The sequence below is a fragment of the Zalophus californianus genome, chromosome 1, assembly GCF_009762305.2.
Source record: "Zalophus californianus isolate mZalCal1 chromosome 1, mZalCal1.pri.v2, whole genome shotgun sequence".
Classification (NCBI taxonomy): Eukaryota; Metazoa; Chordata; class Mammalia; order Carnivora; family Otariidae; genus Zalophus; species Zalophus californianus.
In genome coordinates, this window is record NC_045595.1 from 168,003,365 (window position 1) to 168,020,483 (window position 17,119).

Genomic DNA, 17,119 nt, shown 5'->3' on the forward strand with positions numbered 1-17,119 from the left:
AACTTTTGGGGCACCTGGGTGGCTCAGTTAAGCGACTGCCTTCGGCTCAGGTCATGATCCCAGGGTCCTGGGGTCGAGCCCCGCATTGGGCTCCCTGCTCAGCGGAGAGCCTGCTTCTCCCTTTCCCTCTGCCTGCCCCTCTGCCTACCTGTGCTCTCTGTCTCTCTGTCAAATAAATAAATAAAAAATATCTTTAAAAAAAATAAAAATGATAAAATGTACTCAACTTTTAATCATAGTAACTCACATTTTAAGCCAAGGTGTTACATTTTTTTCTTCTGTCACATTTAAAATTTTAAAATTTTATGTAATGTTTTTTAAGATTTTATTTATTTGACACAGAGAGACAGTGAGCAAGGGAACACAAGCAGGGGGAGTGGGAGAGGGAGAAGCAGGCTTCCCGCTGAACAGGGAGCCCGATGCGGGGCTCAATCCCAGGACTGTGGGATTATGACCTGAGCTGAAGGCAGATGCTTAATGACTGAGCCACCCAGATGCCCCAATTCTGTCACATTTTTTAAAAGATTTTTATTTATTTATTTGAGAGAGAGTCTTCTGTCACATTTTTAACTCTTCAATATTAATGATTATGAGAATAGCTACCAGTTATTTAGTATATTCCATGTACCAGGCCACATAGTAAGCCCATTAAAACATTATATTTAATAAACAACAAACCTACAAGGAGATACTAATATCCCCAATTTATAGATAAGGACATTAAGCATCAGAGTTATTCCTTATTCTAGATTACAAAACCAGATGGGCTGGAACTTAAATTCAAACCGACTTCTCTTTTTAAAAAAGTTTATGTTTTTTCCCGTTTACCATTGGGCCTCCCTTCTCAGTCATTCCACCTTTGCAAACTGCTAAATTTTGTAATATGGAATATTGCCAAATTTGCTAATATGGAATAGCTATTCAGTGAAAAAGAATACACATACACATATCTACACACACTCACATTTACATCAGTGTTGTCCATCTCAGTTGTGTCCATAATAAAGCATTAGCAGACAGAGCAACAAATATATATGATATAGAGTTAGTATTACCATACAACAGCTTTTTTTTTTTATTATTATGCTATGTTAAGTCACCATACAGTACATCATTAGTTTTTGATATAGTGTTCCCTGATATACAACAGTTTCTTGTGATGTTACATTGGAAGGTATTTTTCACAAGTGGAAATTTTAGGAAGGTAAGATTAGAAGGCATTGGAAGTATACTTTCAGTGACAATTTAGTACGACATGCAGACAAGGGGGTGATATGTCACCTGGATTGACTCTTAAATAACAAGTACAAGTTAGCTGAGTGAGGAGGAGTTTGGGAGGAACAGTCCAGGCAGAGGGGACAGCATAAGCCAAATGTTTGTAGGGAATGACTTAGGCCAACATACCAGAGGGTAGATAAGAAGTGACAGGAGATCAGACTCTAAGAGTACATAACTCTGCGGATGATAGGAAATCATTGAGGGGTTCTAAGTAGGCGAGTCACGGCTGATTGGACAGTTTTGGATTTTAAAAAGGTCATTATGCTTTCTGTACACTATGGGGTGGATTAAAGGGATCAGGGAGACTAGTTACTACTCCATGTCTGAGGAATTGAGGGTCCTAACTAGACATGAGACACAGAAAGGAAGCATGAGGGATACAAATAGGGAAAAAGATTAGCAGGACTCTGTGATAGGTTGAATGGGAGTGTGAGAGGTTGAGGAAATGGCCTGGGAAACCTCCCTGTTTCTGGTTTGGATGACTAAGAACAAGAACTCAGGCAGAGAAGCAGTTTTGTAGATGTAGGCGGGAGATTGAGTTCACTTTTGAATGTGTTTTGAGCCACCTGTGAAATGTGAATTGCCTGGCATTTAGGTATGAATCCAAGGAGAGTGGTCTGAGTTATAAATATAGCTTGTAGGAGTCACCAGGCTTGAGGTAGTAATTGAAAGCATTTAGAGTGGCTGAGATTATTCTAGGAGAGTTTGTAGAGTCAGAGAGCAGTGGGTTATTTATAAATATCAGGAGAGTTATTTAGAATAATAGTTTCTCCATTTTACAGATGAGAAAGTGAAGGATTTTGGGTTTTGCCTCCATTACCAAGCAAGAGAAAATAGGACTTGAAACTAGGTCTTCTAAGTTAGTGTTCTTTGTATTATATTGGTCTCAAAATAAAACCACTAATTTACAGGAAACTTAAGAACAATTTGCTTTGGAATGCCCCAGAGGAATAATCCAATTATTGGTACAGTGTATCTTTTTTGCCTGAATTCTGGAGAAACAGATTTAGCATTTATTTTATCCACATGTTTATATTATTCTAGTATAAGAGTTTCTATAAATATGTTAGATGACAAAAAACTTTGATTCTCAGTCCATGGAAGGTTAAAGTAGAACTCTACCAATCTCCAATTTGTAGATCTTTTTGGAATGATTAACAAGTAAAGTCCGTTAATTTGTGCCCATTAAAAAAAAGCACAAGAACTTTTGGAAACATAAACAGAGACTGAGCGCCAGGACATTCCCACAGTCCCCAAACAAACTTGGCATTGTTAGTACCTTGCTTTAACTATTTGTCTAACCATAGAAAATAACAGCATAGATTTATAAAAGAACAACATAATGTTAGGGCATTAGTGTTTTCTATGCAATAAATTTCATTTACTGCTTAATAACTGTCATTAACTCACAGAGTCATTTTTATCTTTGTTTTCCTTAGAAACTGACATATACAAAGGAAACTGCCAGCAGGTGAGTGTCTTTTTTCCCCCTAATTTTATTTTGGCAACAGAGACGTGTAATACCTATTCCAAGACTCACACCAAATTTAATGGCCCCTTTCTATTTTCTTGCCGGTTCCTGCAATGACCAGGGCTGTGGGTTGGTCCCAAATGCTTTTCCTTCTGTTGAGGCCACTTCCCTTTCAAGACTACCATCACAGCCACTGTGCTTGTTTACTTTCTGACCTTGCCAGGAGGAAGACTTGTTCCTTTCTCTTGGGTGAGAAAATAGATTTCTGGAAATGGAATATGGAATGATCTACTTTTGTTGAGGCTTATGGGCTAAGAATAAAAATGTTATGAAATGGTACGCCTTAGTGGCAGATAGTTTATTAAATGATGGTTGGTGGTATGGATCACTTTACTGAGAAATGATGATTATGAGCTTGAAATATAGGAATAACACAACCTTGATGAATCCTCCAATATTAGGATTCTTGGCTCTATTGGCCGTTAGTCTTAGGATTAAGGTCATTTCTGGCTCCTGAGCAATAGCAGTACAAAGCTGCCCATGGAAGGTGAAGGATTTTGAGTGTGTAAGGATTAAAGATTTCAATTCTGTCCATATTCAGAGTATCTAGATTATGCCAGTATGTGGGTAATTATATAGAAAAACACCATTAGGGCATAAAATCCAGGTCAGAGTCCAGAATTTTGCTTCAAATTAGAAAAAAAGACGGGCTGAAAAACCAGTTAAGTGAGTCAGTGTCTAGAGATCCAAACTGGGCAGCAGAGTCCAGGCAAAAGCATAGTTGGGAGTACATGTGTGAGTGCTAGTGGGGTATGTGTAGGTTTCAAATCAAACATGAGTAAACAGAAAGGAAGGGGACTTTGTGTGGTCTCACTTATTCATACAGCTAATGTTACCATCGAGTCTCTGCTTGGGCCTGGGATTGAGCACCCATTTAGATGTTGGGCCACGTGGTTTCTTGGGTGTAGGCTCTTCACCACTGAGAACAGAGCTTGGAAGTTCCTTGTGATTGCTATTCAACACACAGGCAGTGAACTAAATACTCTGCCAAGTCCCACCAGTCCTAGTAATCATGGTTGTATTTAATGAAAATGATAGCACATTTCCCACATCTTCTATGGTTAAGAAGCTTGTAAATAACCATAGTATTCATGGCATTTAACCTGGAAGAAGCTCTGAAGTTTACTTGGGAAGTGGACATTAGCAAGTGTATAGCTTGTGGGTTATTACAAAGTGGTGGAAGGAGGGTTATCTGAAGTAGGGTGGACAGTTGTAACACCATACGAGGCTGGTTGTGGCTCATCACACAGTAGGTAGCCGGAAGATGTTTAAGGTGTAGTGTCTGTATGTTTTATGTCTTTCTGTGGGACTCACTTCAACTGGGTGCAGTTTTCCACAGCTACCTAGCATTTCTTAGAATGAGATTATGTACAAGTAAAGGAGAAATTTTGCAATATGATCAGTTGTCTCCTGTATTAATCACATTGGAACAAATTCACAAATAAGCATCATAGCAGGACTGACTGGCTTATATATTTTTATTGGTAAGGCACTGTCTGTAGTAGGTATAATAAGGGACTCAAAATATTATTTACCATTCTTAGAAAATAATGTATGTATGAAAATAAAAACATAAGAAAATATAAGTGAATTTTGAGAATTTTAAAGTTTAAAGCTTCTTTCCCATGTAACTAGAGCAGACCAGGTTGGGGTGAGGTGAGAACTGCCAACCGTGGTAGTTGCTGAAAGTGGTGACCTGGGGTTAGGTAACACTGGGAGCGAAACCCTGGGAGGGGCCTAAGAATTCTCTAAGCCATCTTTCTCCCACTTGAGTACTATAGTGATCCACTGAAACCCTTAATTTGCACATCATTTTTCTATATTCAGATTTATTTTTATGATTTTTTTTTTTTTTTTTTGAGATTGGTCTTGTATTCTCTGTGCTGAGATTCTTATGTTAGGTTTTATTGCTGCTGTAGCAAATTACCACAGACTTTGGTAGTTTAAAACAACACAGATTTGTCCTAGTTATGTCATTCAGAAATCTGACGTGGGTCTTAAGGTGTTGCCAGGTTTGCATTCCTTTCTGGAAGATCTCAGGGAGAAACTGTTTTCTTACCTTTTCCAGCTTCTAGAAACTACCCACATTGCCTGGCTCATGACCCCCTTTCATCTTCAAAGCTAGTAATAGCCGCTCAAGTCTTTCTCACATTTTATCACTCTGACACTCCTCTACCTCCTTCCACATTTAAGGATCCTTATGATTATGCTGGATGCACCCAGATGAACCTGTTTCTACTCCCTGTTTTAAGGCCAGCTGATTGGCAACCTTACTTCCATCTGCAACCTTCATTCCCCTTTGTGTGTAACTTAACATATTCACAGATTCAGGCGAGTAGGATGTGGATGACTTTGGGGGCCACTACTCTACTTACCAAACTTCTTTTCTGTGATTTAAATTGCTGCTTCTATGTGATCTCAAACCTAACCTGCTGACGTATGACTTTTACCAAACACTCTCTTCTGTATCCCTTTAAGCTTCCCCTACAATCATTTGCTCTGTGTCTTTAAAAAATGTTTTTTCTGCCTTACTTAGGACCTCACATCCCATCTTAACTCTTACACATCTCCCTATCATTGTTTCTTTGTCTCTCCTGAGTCTTCAGGTTCTCCCATTACCGACTCCTTATTAGCATTTGAACATGCTCAAGTCTCTCCCATGTTACCAAAAGGCCTTCCTCCAGCCCTTTATACCCGGGTATCTTTTTTTTTCTTAAGATTTTATTTATTGGACAGAAAGAGACACAGCGAGAGAGGGAACACAAGCAGGGGGAGCGGGAGAGGGAGAAACAGGCTTCCCACCGAGCAGGGAGCCGGATGCGGGGCTCGATCCCAAGACCTTGGGACCATGACCTGAGCTGAGGGCAGACGCTTAATGACTGAGCTGCCCAGGCACCCCTAGCTGGGTATCTTGAAAGCATCTCCACTTAGCTCCACTCAATGCTTAACCGCCTGCCTTCTGGACTTACTGTGAAGTCTCAATAACCGGTATAAAACCCCACCTGGAATATGTGCTCACCAAATAGTTGTTAAATGAATAACTGAGTTTCTGCTCAATTACTCAAGTTTATTATCAGGTCTCTGGTAATATTCTTGGTGTAAGGACTGTTCTTACATATATAATATCTGATATAATATCTTATTAACTTTCATCATACCTTTGGGAAATAGGTAGCATAAGGAGGTATTCCTGTTTTGGAGATTAAGTTCTTGTGGCCCAGAGCAACTGAGATATTTTTCCAAGGCATAACAAAGTTAATGATACTTCTGGGACTAGCACCCAGGATTCCTGGCCTTGTGCCTTGAGTTCTTTTGTTGTCCTGTGCTGATCATAGTTAACTGATTCAAGATCAAAGCAAAGTATAAAAAATTGTCAAGGGGAGTAGTAATCTAGATAGGAAATTACGCTTGGCTTGTTTTTAAACTTATGCTCCGTGTGTTTCTGATATCTTTTGGTACAATCTCACTTGAATTCTGATAGGATGAGGCAGTAGAGTGAGTAATAAATTATGTGCTGGTTGAGCTGAGGAAATGAGAAAGTAGGAGGTTGTTCACTCCTGGTATTAAGCTAAAGGTCTTAGCTGAACGACTTCACATTTGTGGTTTGGCCTAGAAATGAAGTAGTATTTCTGTCTCCAAACTCAGTACAACTCTGTGTTCTATTCTGCTGTGACATTTTAGGGGATCCCTGCAGGAGGCATACCTAATGAGAACATGTTGAAAGGATTCTTGTTGTTAAGTGGTTTTTTACTGTTTTTTGAAAGGAGAGTGGGAAAATGAGGGATTAAGTGTTGGGCTGTTGGGCAAGAGATTTGAATCACTGAGCATTGCCTACTTACCATCTTTAAAATGTTATTTTGAATTCAGTAAGTGAAATCTAGTTCTACTGAAGTAAACAAACTTCTCTGTTGTGAATACTTCCTTAGAGAATTAGCTTAGATTTAATTTATTTACTTAATTTTTAGTTCCAATACTTCTCTTTTTAAATTTAAAAAAATTTTATTTTTAATTGAAGTATAGTTGACATACAATATTATGTTAGTTTCAGGTGAGCAACATAGTTATTCAACAATTTATATACATTACAAAATGCTTACCACCATAAGTGTAATTACCATCTGTCACCATACAAAGTTATTATTATATTATTGACTATATTTCCTATTAATCATCTTTATCCCTGTGACTTATTTATCAAATGTGATCTTGATGTGGGGGATAATTTGACTGAAACCAGGTGAGGTCTGGTTACTTTGCCATGTCATTCCAACTTCCTGTTCTAGTTACTGTGTTGTGCTTTGGCCCCCTCTGTCTTACTTTGACCTCTTTGCTCTTCATGCCTGGTTGCTCTCCATAGCTCTCAAACTTTGATTGGGTTTCCCTTCCTTTTTATGGGACCTTATACACTTTGACTTTTAGGTTGTTAAGTTTATGTAGGCCATTATTCTTACAACCAAGTGAAATCATCTTGGTTGCCCTTCTAGACAATATGGCTCACAGAAAGGCCATGTTGTGAGGAATTAAGATGAGTGAGAGAGAGGTTTCTGGAATCAGGTGGGCCTGTTTTACATCATAGTTCCTCCATTGTCTAGCTGGGTGACTCAGCAAATTCTTAACCTCCTCTAGTATTAGTCTCCTCATATGTATAAATGGGGATAATAGTAACTTCCTTTTAAGATTGTTGCCAGAATTAAATGAGTTAAGCAAGATGAAACACTTAACACAGTGCTTGACACATGATAAATTTAGTGATACTCATTCTTGCTGTTGTTATTATTGAAGAGAGAACTAGATATGGTTAGGAATTTTAGGTATGACCTTGGGCCATATCAAGTCATTGTGTCACCCAGGAAAAATTGCTTTATTCATTTGGACTTCGTTTTTTCCTCTATAAAATGAAGGTATTGGCAAGGTGTTCTGCCTTGTGGACAACTGATAGACCCTATTCAGGCCTGATTATGTTAATATCTGTCCCAAAATCATTTGAATCTTATTTGTTTTAGCTGTACTCCCTGCAACCCGAGAAGCCTCTTGATGCTCTCTCATCACCTAGGCCCTTTCTCCATTCATCACTCATCATAATGACTTATCCAGATGTTGTATTCCTTAGGTTCTTCTAGATGACAGCTCACTGAGAAGCAATTTCCTGCAAATGCTTCTAAATAACCAAAAGTGATGGGTTTGGTGTAATGGTTTAAAATGTTATTCTTTCTAGATAGTATTTTTAAAAAGCAGAAAAATCTTTATGAGATTTTTAAAAACTCAGTTTCTCAAATTTTCTTTCTTCTTTTTTTTTTAAAGATATTTTAATTTTTTAAGTAATCTCTACACCCACTGTGTGGCTTGAACTTACAGCCCTGAGATCAAGAGTTGCATGCTCCACCAACTGAGCCAGCCAGGTGCCCCAGTTTCTCAAATTTTCTACCAAAGCCTGGGAGTTTAGGGAACATGGCCCTAGTTGACTCCCCCACTGGAGTTCCAGTCATGAAATATCTTTGAATTATATTTAATATCTTAATTTTAATTTTAACTTTATATTCAATTCTACAATGTAGCCATATTTGTTTTAATATTAAAATGTTTTGAATTACACATCAATTCTTTTTTTTTTTAGTATATGTGCTGCCGAAGCGAGCACTACACATCAATTCTTACTTAGTTCCCCACCTGCCTATGATTCAAGTAATATTGATGCTTCAAGATGTCTGCCATGTTTATCTGGTGGCTTGGGTAACCCCCCTGTCCCACCACCATGACCTAATTTAAATCAATAGGGCAATCTAAAGGAAGTTGTCTGAAGATGGGACTCACTGGCACATTGGCAAGTCTGTGAGGGAGACATTTTTGACTATGATCGAATCACCTTAGGAAGCTCACTTGTATCAAGTTAAACACAGTTTTCAACCCTTAACAGTAACGTAATCACCATCCAAAAGGTGTAAACACCGTTGAACTCCTTTGTAAAAGGTTAACGGAACATCCCTTTTCCCTTAGGACATATACATATACAAACTTCAAAGTTCTAAAACTTCCTAAGGGGTTCCTGCCTGGCTTAGAAGAGCATGTGACTCTTGATCCTGGGGTCATGAGTTTGAGCCCCACATTGAGTGCAGAGATTACTTAAATAAGTAAAACTTTAAAACGAATAAGTGAGACTTTCTAAAATTACTATACTTTAAATTTTATATTTTTGGGGTATGTGGAAATTTGGACTTGCAGAAACCCACTTTCTTTCCTTTAGAGGAGGGACTTCTCAGATTATCTTTTTTTAATAAAGATTTTATATTTATTTATTTATTTGAGGGGGAGGGGGAGGGGCAGAGGGAGAGGGAGAAGCAGACTCCCCACTGAGCAGGGAGCCTGACTTGGGACTCAATCCCAGGATTTGATCCCAGTACTCTGGGATCATGACCTGAGCCAAAGGCAGACAATTTAACTGACTGAACCACCCAGGTGCCACTCAGATTACCTTTGAATCTTCTCTTGTCGTTGCAAAGTGGCATGGTTAAAGGATAGCTGGGTGACTTGCAGCCTGTTAGCAGTGTGGCCTACAGCAAGTCATTTCTCTAAGCTTGACTTTCTTTATATAAAAAAATTTTATGATTTCTATGATCTGTCTAATGAGATGAGATCTGTGCTTATATTTTTTTCCTTAGCAGCAAGTACCCTCCTACCTGTACTACATGTTACATTTGTAATCATTTATTTGTTATCTATTTTCTGTAAGACTGTAACTTTAATAGATCATGTGTGTTTGTCCACAGCTATATGCCAGATGTCTTGTTTACTCCCTGGCTAATAATATTTGTTCATTCTTTTATTCTAAAAATAATTATTTAGTGCCTACTAAATGGAGATAGAGTAAGACTATGGCAGGCAAGTTTCCTAATCTCATAGAATTTATATTCTTATGGCAGTCCTGTTTAATAGAACTTTCTGTGATGATGCAAATGTTCTTTACTGTGCTGTCCAATATGGTAGCCATTAGGCACATGTGACTATAGAGCTTTTGAAATGTGGCTAGTGTGAATGAGGATCAGAATTTTAAACTTTATTTAATTTTAGTTAATTTAAATTAGCATATATATCCAGGGACTACCATGACAATGACATTCTAGAAGATTAAGAGATTGGAGACAAGAGATAAAGAAGGAGATAAATAAATCAACAAATAATTTCACATACTGATAATAACTGAGAAGAAATGAAACAGGCTGATGGAATAGTAAGTAGAGGAGTACTTCATGTAGTGTGATTCTACTTGAGCAAAAATTAATAAATATAAAATGAATTATGAAGACTATTATTTTTTAAACTTTGTTAAATCAGTACTTACTTGGGTTTGGGAACCCTGTTTGGAGACCTAGTGAATTCCTTTTTGGAAAAAAAAACCTCAAAATATTTGCACATATTTCTATCATCTTTATTAACTTTAAACATCTTTTTTAACCTTAGCCCTGAATTGTCATCTCTGTTTCCTGTTGGTGATACCTCAACATCAGGAGGTATGCTCTTATGCACTTACTCACTTTTCTTTTTAAATTATTTATGCCTTAAGATGATCTTGTGAGCAAGCATACATTTCAGCTCACATTTAAAAAATATCAGGTTTCTCTTTCCTTATGTGTTGTTCAAGTGTCTCAAGAAGAAGTGATTGTGTTTTCATTAATTGTATGGCATTATGTTGTGGGTACTTAAAGATCTTTAATTATTAAGTCTAATCAAAATCAGAAAGCTACTTAAAAAAAAGTACGACCTAAAGAATTACTTTAAGGCAAACACTACTTATGTCAACAGGTAGAACCTTTCTAGTTCCACCATTTGTCATTTGCCTTATAAGAGTTTCTCAGAGTGAGGATTTTCTGATTGCCTTGTGGTATACTTTAAGATGTTCCTTTGATCTCTGTGTCTCCTATGAATTGGTGTTGCTTTATTTATTTTCAATTTTTTTAAAAAAGCTTTTGTTTATTGGAAATTTCAAACATATACAAAAAATAAGAATTGCACAATGAGGCCCAGCTTTAACAATGATCAGTTCATAGCCAGTCTCCAACCTTCACCCACTTTTCCTGTCTGGTATTATTACTTTTTTCATTATTTGTCCTTTTTACTAGATAGCTCAAGGATAAAAATTTTGTCTGTATCCTTAGCATCTTGCATAGTGGCTGACATAAGTAGATGCTCATTAAATGCTGTTGAATGAATGAATGAATGAGTTATAATTATTTTCTGTTCTAGGAAGATCTATGCAAGTGTGTCTTAAGATTAGAATATACTGAATTTCCAGGATGGAAAAACAAATGACTTATAGGAATTGTTTTGAAGTCAGTTTGTTATTTCCTGATATGATTCTGAATTCACATACATGATTTTGTTTTTCTACTTAGGTGCTATTCTCAGTGTTCCATATCCAGGGGTGACCTATGAAGGTACCTCAGAGAACATCAAGGAGAGGCCTGAGGAGAGTGTGAGTGATGCTGTGTTTTGTTATTTAGTTTCTAACATGAAGAACTGGGGTTAAGAGAGACTTATATTCCATTGCCAAACTACACAAGAATCTAAAACCAGTGTATTAAAAAGAATCTAAGATTCCTTGGAGAGCTGAATCAATCTGCTTTTGCAAGAGAGAGCTTCAAGTTGTAAATGAAATGACTTGGAGCCTGGGTAATTGTCATCATGGTAAACTCATGGTCCCTTGTGGGCTATGTGAAATAATTTACTGTGGGGGTTTTGCCTATGTTCTTCTATCCCATAATAGATCAGGACTTAGTCTTCTCTTCTTCAGAGGGAAAGGATGTAGATTTTATGTAGTTAAAAAATCAAGAAATACTGTGGTTTTTAAATGCATCATTATTAACAGTAACCTGTCCACCAAACAATATTAAGTTAACTTTCGATAACATTCAGATTAAAAAAAAAAGTACACAGGCTGCCCAGGAAGATAGAAATATTTTGTTAGAAATTTGGTTAAATATAAATATAAATTTTTAAAATTTGGGGGTTCATAAATCCTAGATTACTTAATATAGTATAAACTCTGACTGAACATATTCACTAGAAAGGTGTAATTTAGTTATCTTGTACCTTTTCTTCCCAGCTTGAACATTTTAATTTATATGAAATCATGTTAAGTCACCCCACTCTGCCCCACCACTTTCCCTGTCACTGAACAAGGCTGGTAGTAATGTGGGATCCATGAGTGGAAGCTGGAATCAATACATTCAGTCTCCGCACAACTTTATCCAGAATAGATGGTACTGGGAGATATTGTCATTAAATAAATATTTGTGAATGAATGAATAAAAAGTGATACTGTGGTTCTGAACTTGAAGCAGAATAGTTGTGGGTTTAGGTCTAGAAACATTCATAGAATGAGATAGAATTCTCTATAATAGAAATGAAGGATTTATGTATAATAATTGAAACATTAATATCCAAAGAAAAGACTATTTGAAGCCAATTTATAGAGTAAGAAAACAAAGCAGTATAGAGATACCTGATAAGAATTAGATTGCTTGTATTTCTAGTTCAAAATGAAGCCTGAAGTTTCACTTTTACTGTTCAATTTTTTTCCTAATACATTTTCCATCTACTGTTATAGAAATTATATGCTTTGTTTGTTTACAGTAGTTTTCCTATAAGTTACATAATATGTATATTATTATGTATAACATTTATAATACTTATATTATACGTATAAAATATATATGCCCTATAAGTTACCTCATAAGTTATAATGTATAATCTAGCAAAATTTTAGTTTTTCAGAATCTTGATCCTTGTCTTAAGCAATGCAGGAATATTACAACATTGTAGTTCAAATAATCACCCTACTGATTTATATTCTATTTTTTGACATTTTTGTTCTTTCTCTCTTTTAGTTCTCTCTTTTCAATCCCATAAATTAGACTGTATTATATTTGTTCTTTTTTAAGAAATTTGAAAAAATATTTTATTTATTTATTTGAGAGAGAGAGAGAAAGGGAAGAGGAACAGAGGGAGAGGGACAAGCAGACTCTTCACTGAGCTCAGAGCCCAACATGGGGACAGATCCCAAGACTCTGATGTCATGACCTGAACTGAAATCAAGAGTCAGATGCTCAACCTACTGAGCTATCCGGTGCCCCTGTATTTGTTCTTCTTTTTTTTTAGACTGTATTATATTTGTTTTTGATAAAGTTTGTTTTACATCTACCTGGAAATTTATTATTTTATTTTCTTAAAATTCTTTATTGCATTTTAGATCTCTCTTCTAGGATAATTTTCTTTTTGAAATATATGCTCCTGATACTACTTTAGTAAGTCTCTCATTCGTTCATTTTGAGTTTTTGATCATCTGAAAATTTCTTTATTATCTCCTTATTATAGAAGAAATTTACATCTGTACTAAATTCTAGACTGAGGGTTTTTTTTTCTGGTCAAGGTTTTATTTCACTATATTCTAATTTTTGTTGTTAATACTGAGAACTGTCAGTTCAGTTGTTTTTCACTTGTGTATCAGTTCAGTTGTATTCCTCTGGCTGTTTTCTTTGTCTACTTTTAAGATATATCTCTATCTCATCTCTATATATCTCTATCTCTCCATACACATCTAATCATAAGACATGAAAATTTCTCAGAACTTATGATATCCGTAAGGCTTTACATTAAGGAAGTACAACAAATCCAAAGCAAAATAAATAAATATACTCCTATACCCATTTTTTGTGAAATACTATATAGTATACTACTATACACACACACACACACACACACATACTTATATATATATATATATATACTTTTATTTACATAAGTATACTATAGTATATACTATAGTATATATACTATAAATATATATATACTATAAATACATATAGTAGTATACTATATGGTATTTGGCATTCTGCAGTTTAACAAATATGGATATAGGAGAAATTCTCAGCTATTATCTTGTGTGACTGAACCTCTGACCTCCTTCTTTTATCATTCATGTTTGTTAACCACTCTTTAATAATTTCCATTTCTTTGTCTTCCTGGGTTAGAATTAGGTATGTGTTGCAGTTTACTAATTCTTCCTTCATCTTAGTTTAATTGGTTGTTCAAATTGTCTGTTGAGTTTTTAGAATCCTTCCTTCATGTGGGAGTCTTTTTTTTTCTTTAATTGAAGTATAGTTGACACACAATGTCACATTAGTTTCAGGAGTATGGCATAGTGATTTGACAAGAATATCCTTATACTATCCTCACTACAGGTGCAGCTATCATCTTCACTAGTATGTGGGAGTCTTTGATCTGACCTTTCAACATGTACACACCTTTTACTTTTTATCCTATCCCTTTGTGGTACTTAAAACTCAAGCCTAGGTTACAAAGTATCAGAGGATATAACCCTGTACTTACACAACACTGATTCACCTCTCTGGATTTTTCTAACCTGTTTTTCCTGACCCCTTGGCATTTACTTTCTTGCAAACCAGCTACGCATTAAAAACTTTTAAAAATACTTATTCATCACTTAAGGCATTCTGTAACAGCAAGATTACTAAGGATATTTCTTTTATAATAGTACTGGAAATGGAAGTCTGTCCAAATTTAGCAAGATAAAATTTAATATCAAAAATGCAAAGTTTTATGTAAAATTCCATAAGACTAAGAGTTTTTGTTGATGTTAGTCTCTGTATGAATCAGTAGTATGATGCAGTTACTGGGGTGAAACTAGTAAAAGTGTAATTTTAGGTTGTATCAATAGAAATACAGAATCTATTATAAGAGAGGTGGTGGTATCCTATCATATTTTAATTGATCTAGATCTGATTTGTGTATACCATACTCTGAGGAAGGTATTAAGAGCCTGAGAAATGTCTGGAGGAGAAGATCTAGGGAAGTCAGGGAAGTCATAATAGCTGTTTGTACTTATTTGAAGGGCTCTCTAGTGACTACAGTTTTTATATATGTCCTAGATTACAGAACTGAGATCAGTGGTAGAGCTTACAGGGAAATATATTTGGGCTTAATATTAAGAACTTTGGGTAGAAGTGGATGAAACGGGTAAAGGGAGTCAAAAGGTATAAATTTCTAGTTAAGAAATGAATAAGTCATGGAAATGTAATGTACATGATGGTGACTATAGTTAATAGTACTGTGTTGCATATTTGAAAGTAGTTAGGAGAGTGGATCTTGAAAGTTCTCATCACAAGAAAAAGAAATTTGTAACTGTGTATGGTGATGGATGTTAACTGGACTTACTGTGATGATCATCTTGCAATACATACAAATATGGAATCATTACATTGTACACCTGAAACTAATATAGGTTTTATGTCAATTATACCTTAATAAAAAATGCCAAAAAATATGAGTGCCTGATATGTGCCAGTCACTGTGTCAGGAGGCATAATGATAAGTAAACATACAGTATAATTACCTTGTGGTATGTGCTATGATAGGGTAAATGCAGAATGAAATAGGAGAGCATTAGGAGCATTGGGTCAGTTTTGAGGGGCAGTTCTGAGAAATTTTCTGGTGGGGGTGAGGTCTGAATTGAGGATGAATATAAGTTACCAGAAGAAGAGACAGGGGAGAGGTCTTGGCCTGAGGTCTCAAAGGGAATAGCACTGCTTAGGCCAGAGAGAATTAGCATATTCCTTGGTCTGCAAATAGGAACTTAGCATGGCTGGAGTGGATAGTGAAAGGTGGGGGAAAGGGAGATGGGGCTGGAAAAGGGAAGCAGGAACCAAGCTGTGGAGGGCAAAGAAGAAAGAAAAAAAATTAAAGAACTTCCCAAACATGAGAGCTTTTTTTTTTTTTAAGATTTATTTATTTATTTGAGAGAGAGAGAGAGAGAGAGCACAAGGAGGGGACAGAGGCAGAGGGAGAGGGAGAAACAGAATTCCCACCGAGCAGGGAGTCTGATGTGCGGCTCCATCCCAGGACCTCAGGACCAGGACCTGAGCCAACGCAGATGCTTAAGCAGATGCTTAACTGGCTGAGCCACCCAGGTGCCCTGAGAGCTTTTTTTCTGGACATGTAATGGTCTGCCTTTGAAAATCATGACTCTTTCTCATCAGGCCATTTAAACTGAGGATGAGCAACCATTTGTCAGGGATATTGTAGAGAGAATTCAGGCATCCAGAGGGATAGTAGGATCTTTGAGGTACTTTCCTATTCTGAGATTTTGAAGGTCTCTGATTATATGATCTATCACGGATGAAAAATGGTACACTGAAGGAAAGCCTATGTAGTCTCTTCCTGACTCTGCCATTGGCTTGCTGGGAGCCCTTAGGCTAGCCATTCTTCCATTCCAACTCCTTCTCTTGTGTATCACAATGGAGGGACTTAGATGGATGAGGTCAAGTGTATCTTCCATGTAGAATTTCTTACTGTAACATTGTAGTAGTGATATTTTCTTTCCCTCATTCTACATTTACTATTGGAATTCTTCTGTAAGACACTATTGTCACTTCTCATTTATTTATTAAATCATTTATTTCCATCAATATGGACTCATGGATATTTTATTCTTTGGATTATAATCCATTATTTATTTTGTTTTTCAAATTGTTGCAGCTTTGGCCACTGGAAGACCTGGATTTTACTGTTACAGAGTACAAAAAGTTCATTGATACAGTTTCAGATTCCATGTAGTCACTAATCTTTAAGAAACTACCCCTTGTTGAGTTTGGTATAGTATCCAGAAAGAATCTCCACAGTTAGCTGAAAAGGCTGTTAATATAATTCCCCCTTCCCTAATACTTTTATTCATGTATTTCAACTAAAGCAACATATTACTGATTGAATGCAGAAACAGATATGAGAATCCAGTGTCTTCGTCTGAAGCCAACCAAATTAAAGAATTTATAAAATTATAAACAATGTTACTCTTCTCATTCATTTTTTATTTTGCAAAATGTTATTCCTTTTTACAGCATAAAGAGTTTATTATTTTTAAATGAATTAAGAAATATTCTTAAAAATTTCCCCTTTAATTTTTTGTCTGGTAAATATCTATAGATACAACCCACAAAAAACAAATTTCTTTGTGTTTCTGAATGATTCTTAAGAGTTTAAATGGGCCCTAAGACCAAAAAGTTTGAGAACAACACTTCTAGGCTATTTTTAGATGATACTATTAGCATGGTCAACTCTTTTTATTTTTATTTATTTATTTATTTATTTTTGGTCAAGTCTTTTTAAACTCACAGATGATGTGATAGAAGATCGTTAACTTTGGTGCTTATCTGTGGAAAATTTTCTGTCTTTCCCTGAAGCAGTCATTGTGTGCTCAAAGGAATGTACAAATGCATAGTAATTTTAATGTTAGCCTATGTC

The 17,119-nt window shown here is 36.0% G+C and overlaps 1 protein-coding gene across 1 annotated transcript in view; it reads left to right on the forward strand.

Moving 5' to 3' along the window:
- IMPG2 (interphotoreceptor matrix proteoglycan 2) overlaps positions 1 to 17,119 on the forward strand; it is a 77,096-nt gene that overhangs the window by 14,951 nt on the left and 45,026 nt on the right. Inside the window, 3 exon segments of the mRNA XM_035728990.1 lie at positions 2,718 to 2,749; positions 10,265 to 10,314; positions 11,197 to 11,276. Of these exon segments, the coding sequence (XP_035584883.1) occupies positions 2,718 to 2,749; positions 10,265 to 10,314; positions 11,197 to 11,276 (162 nt within the window).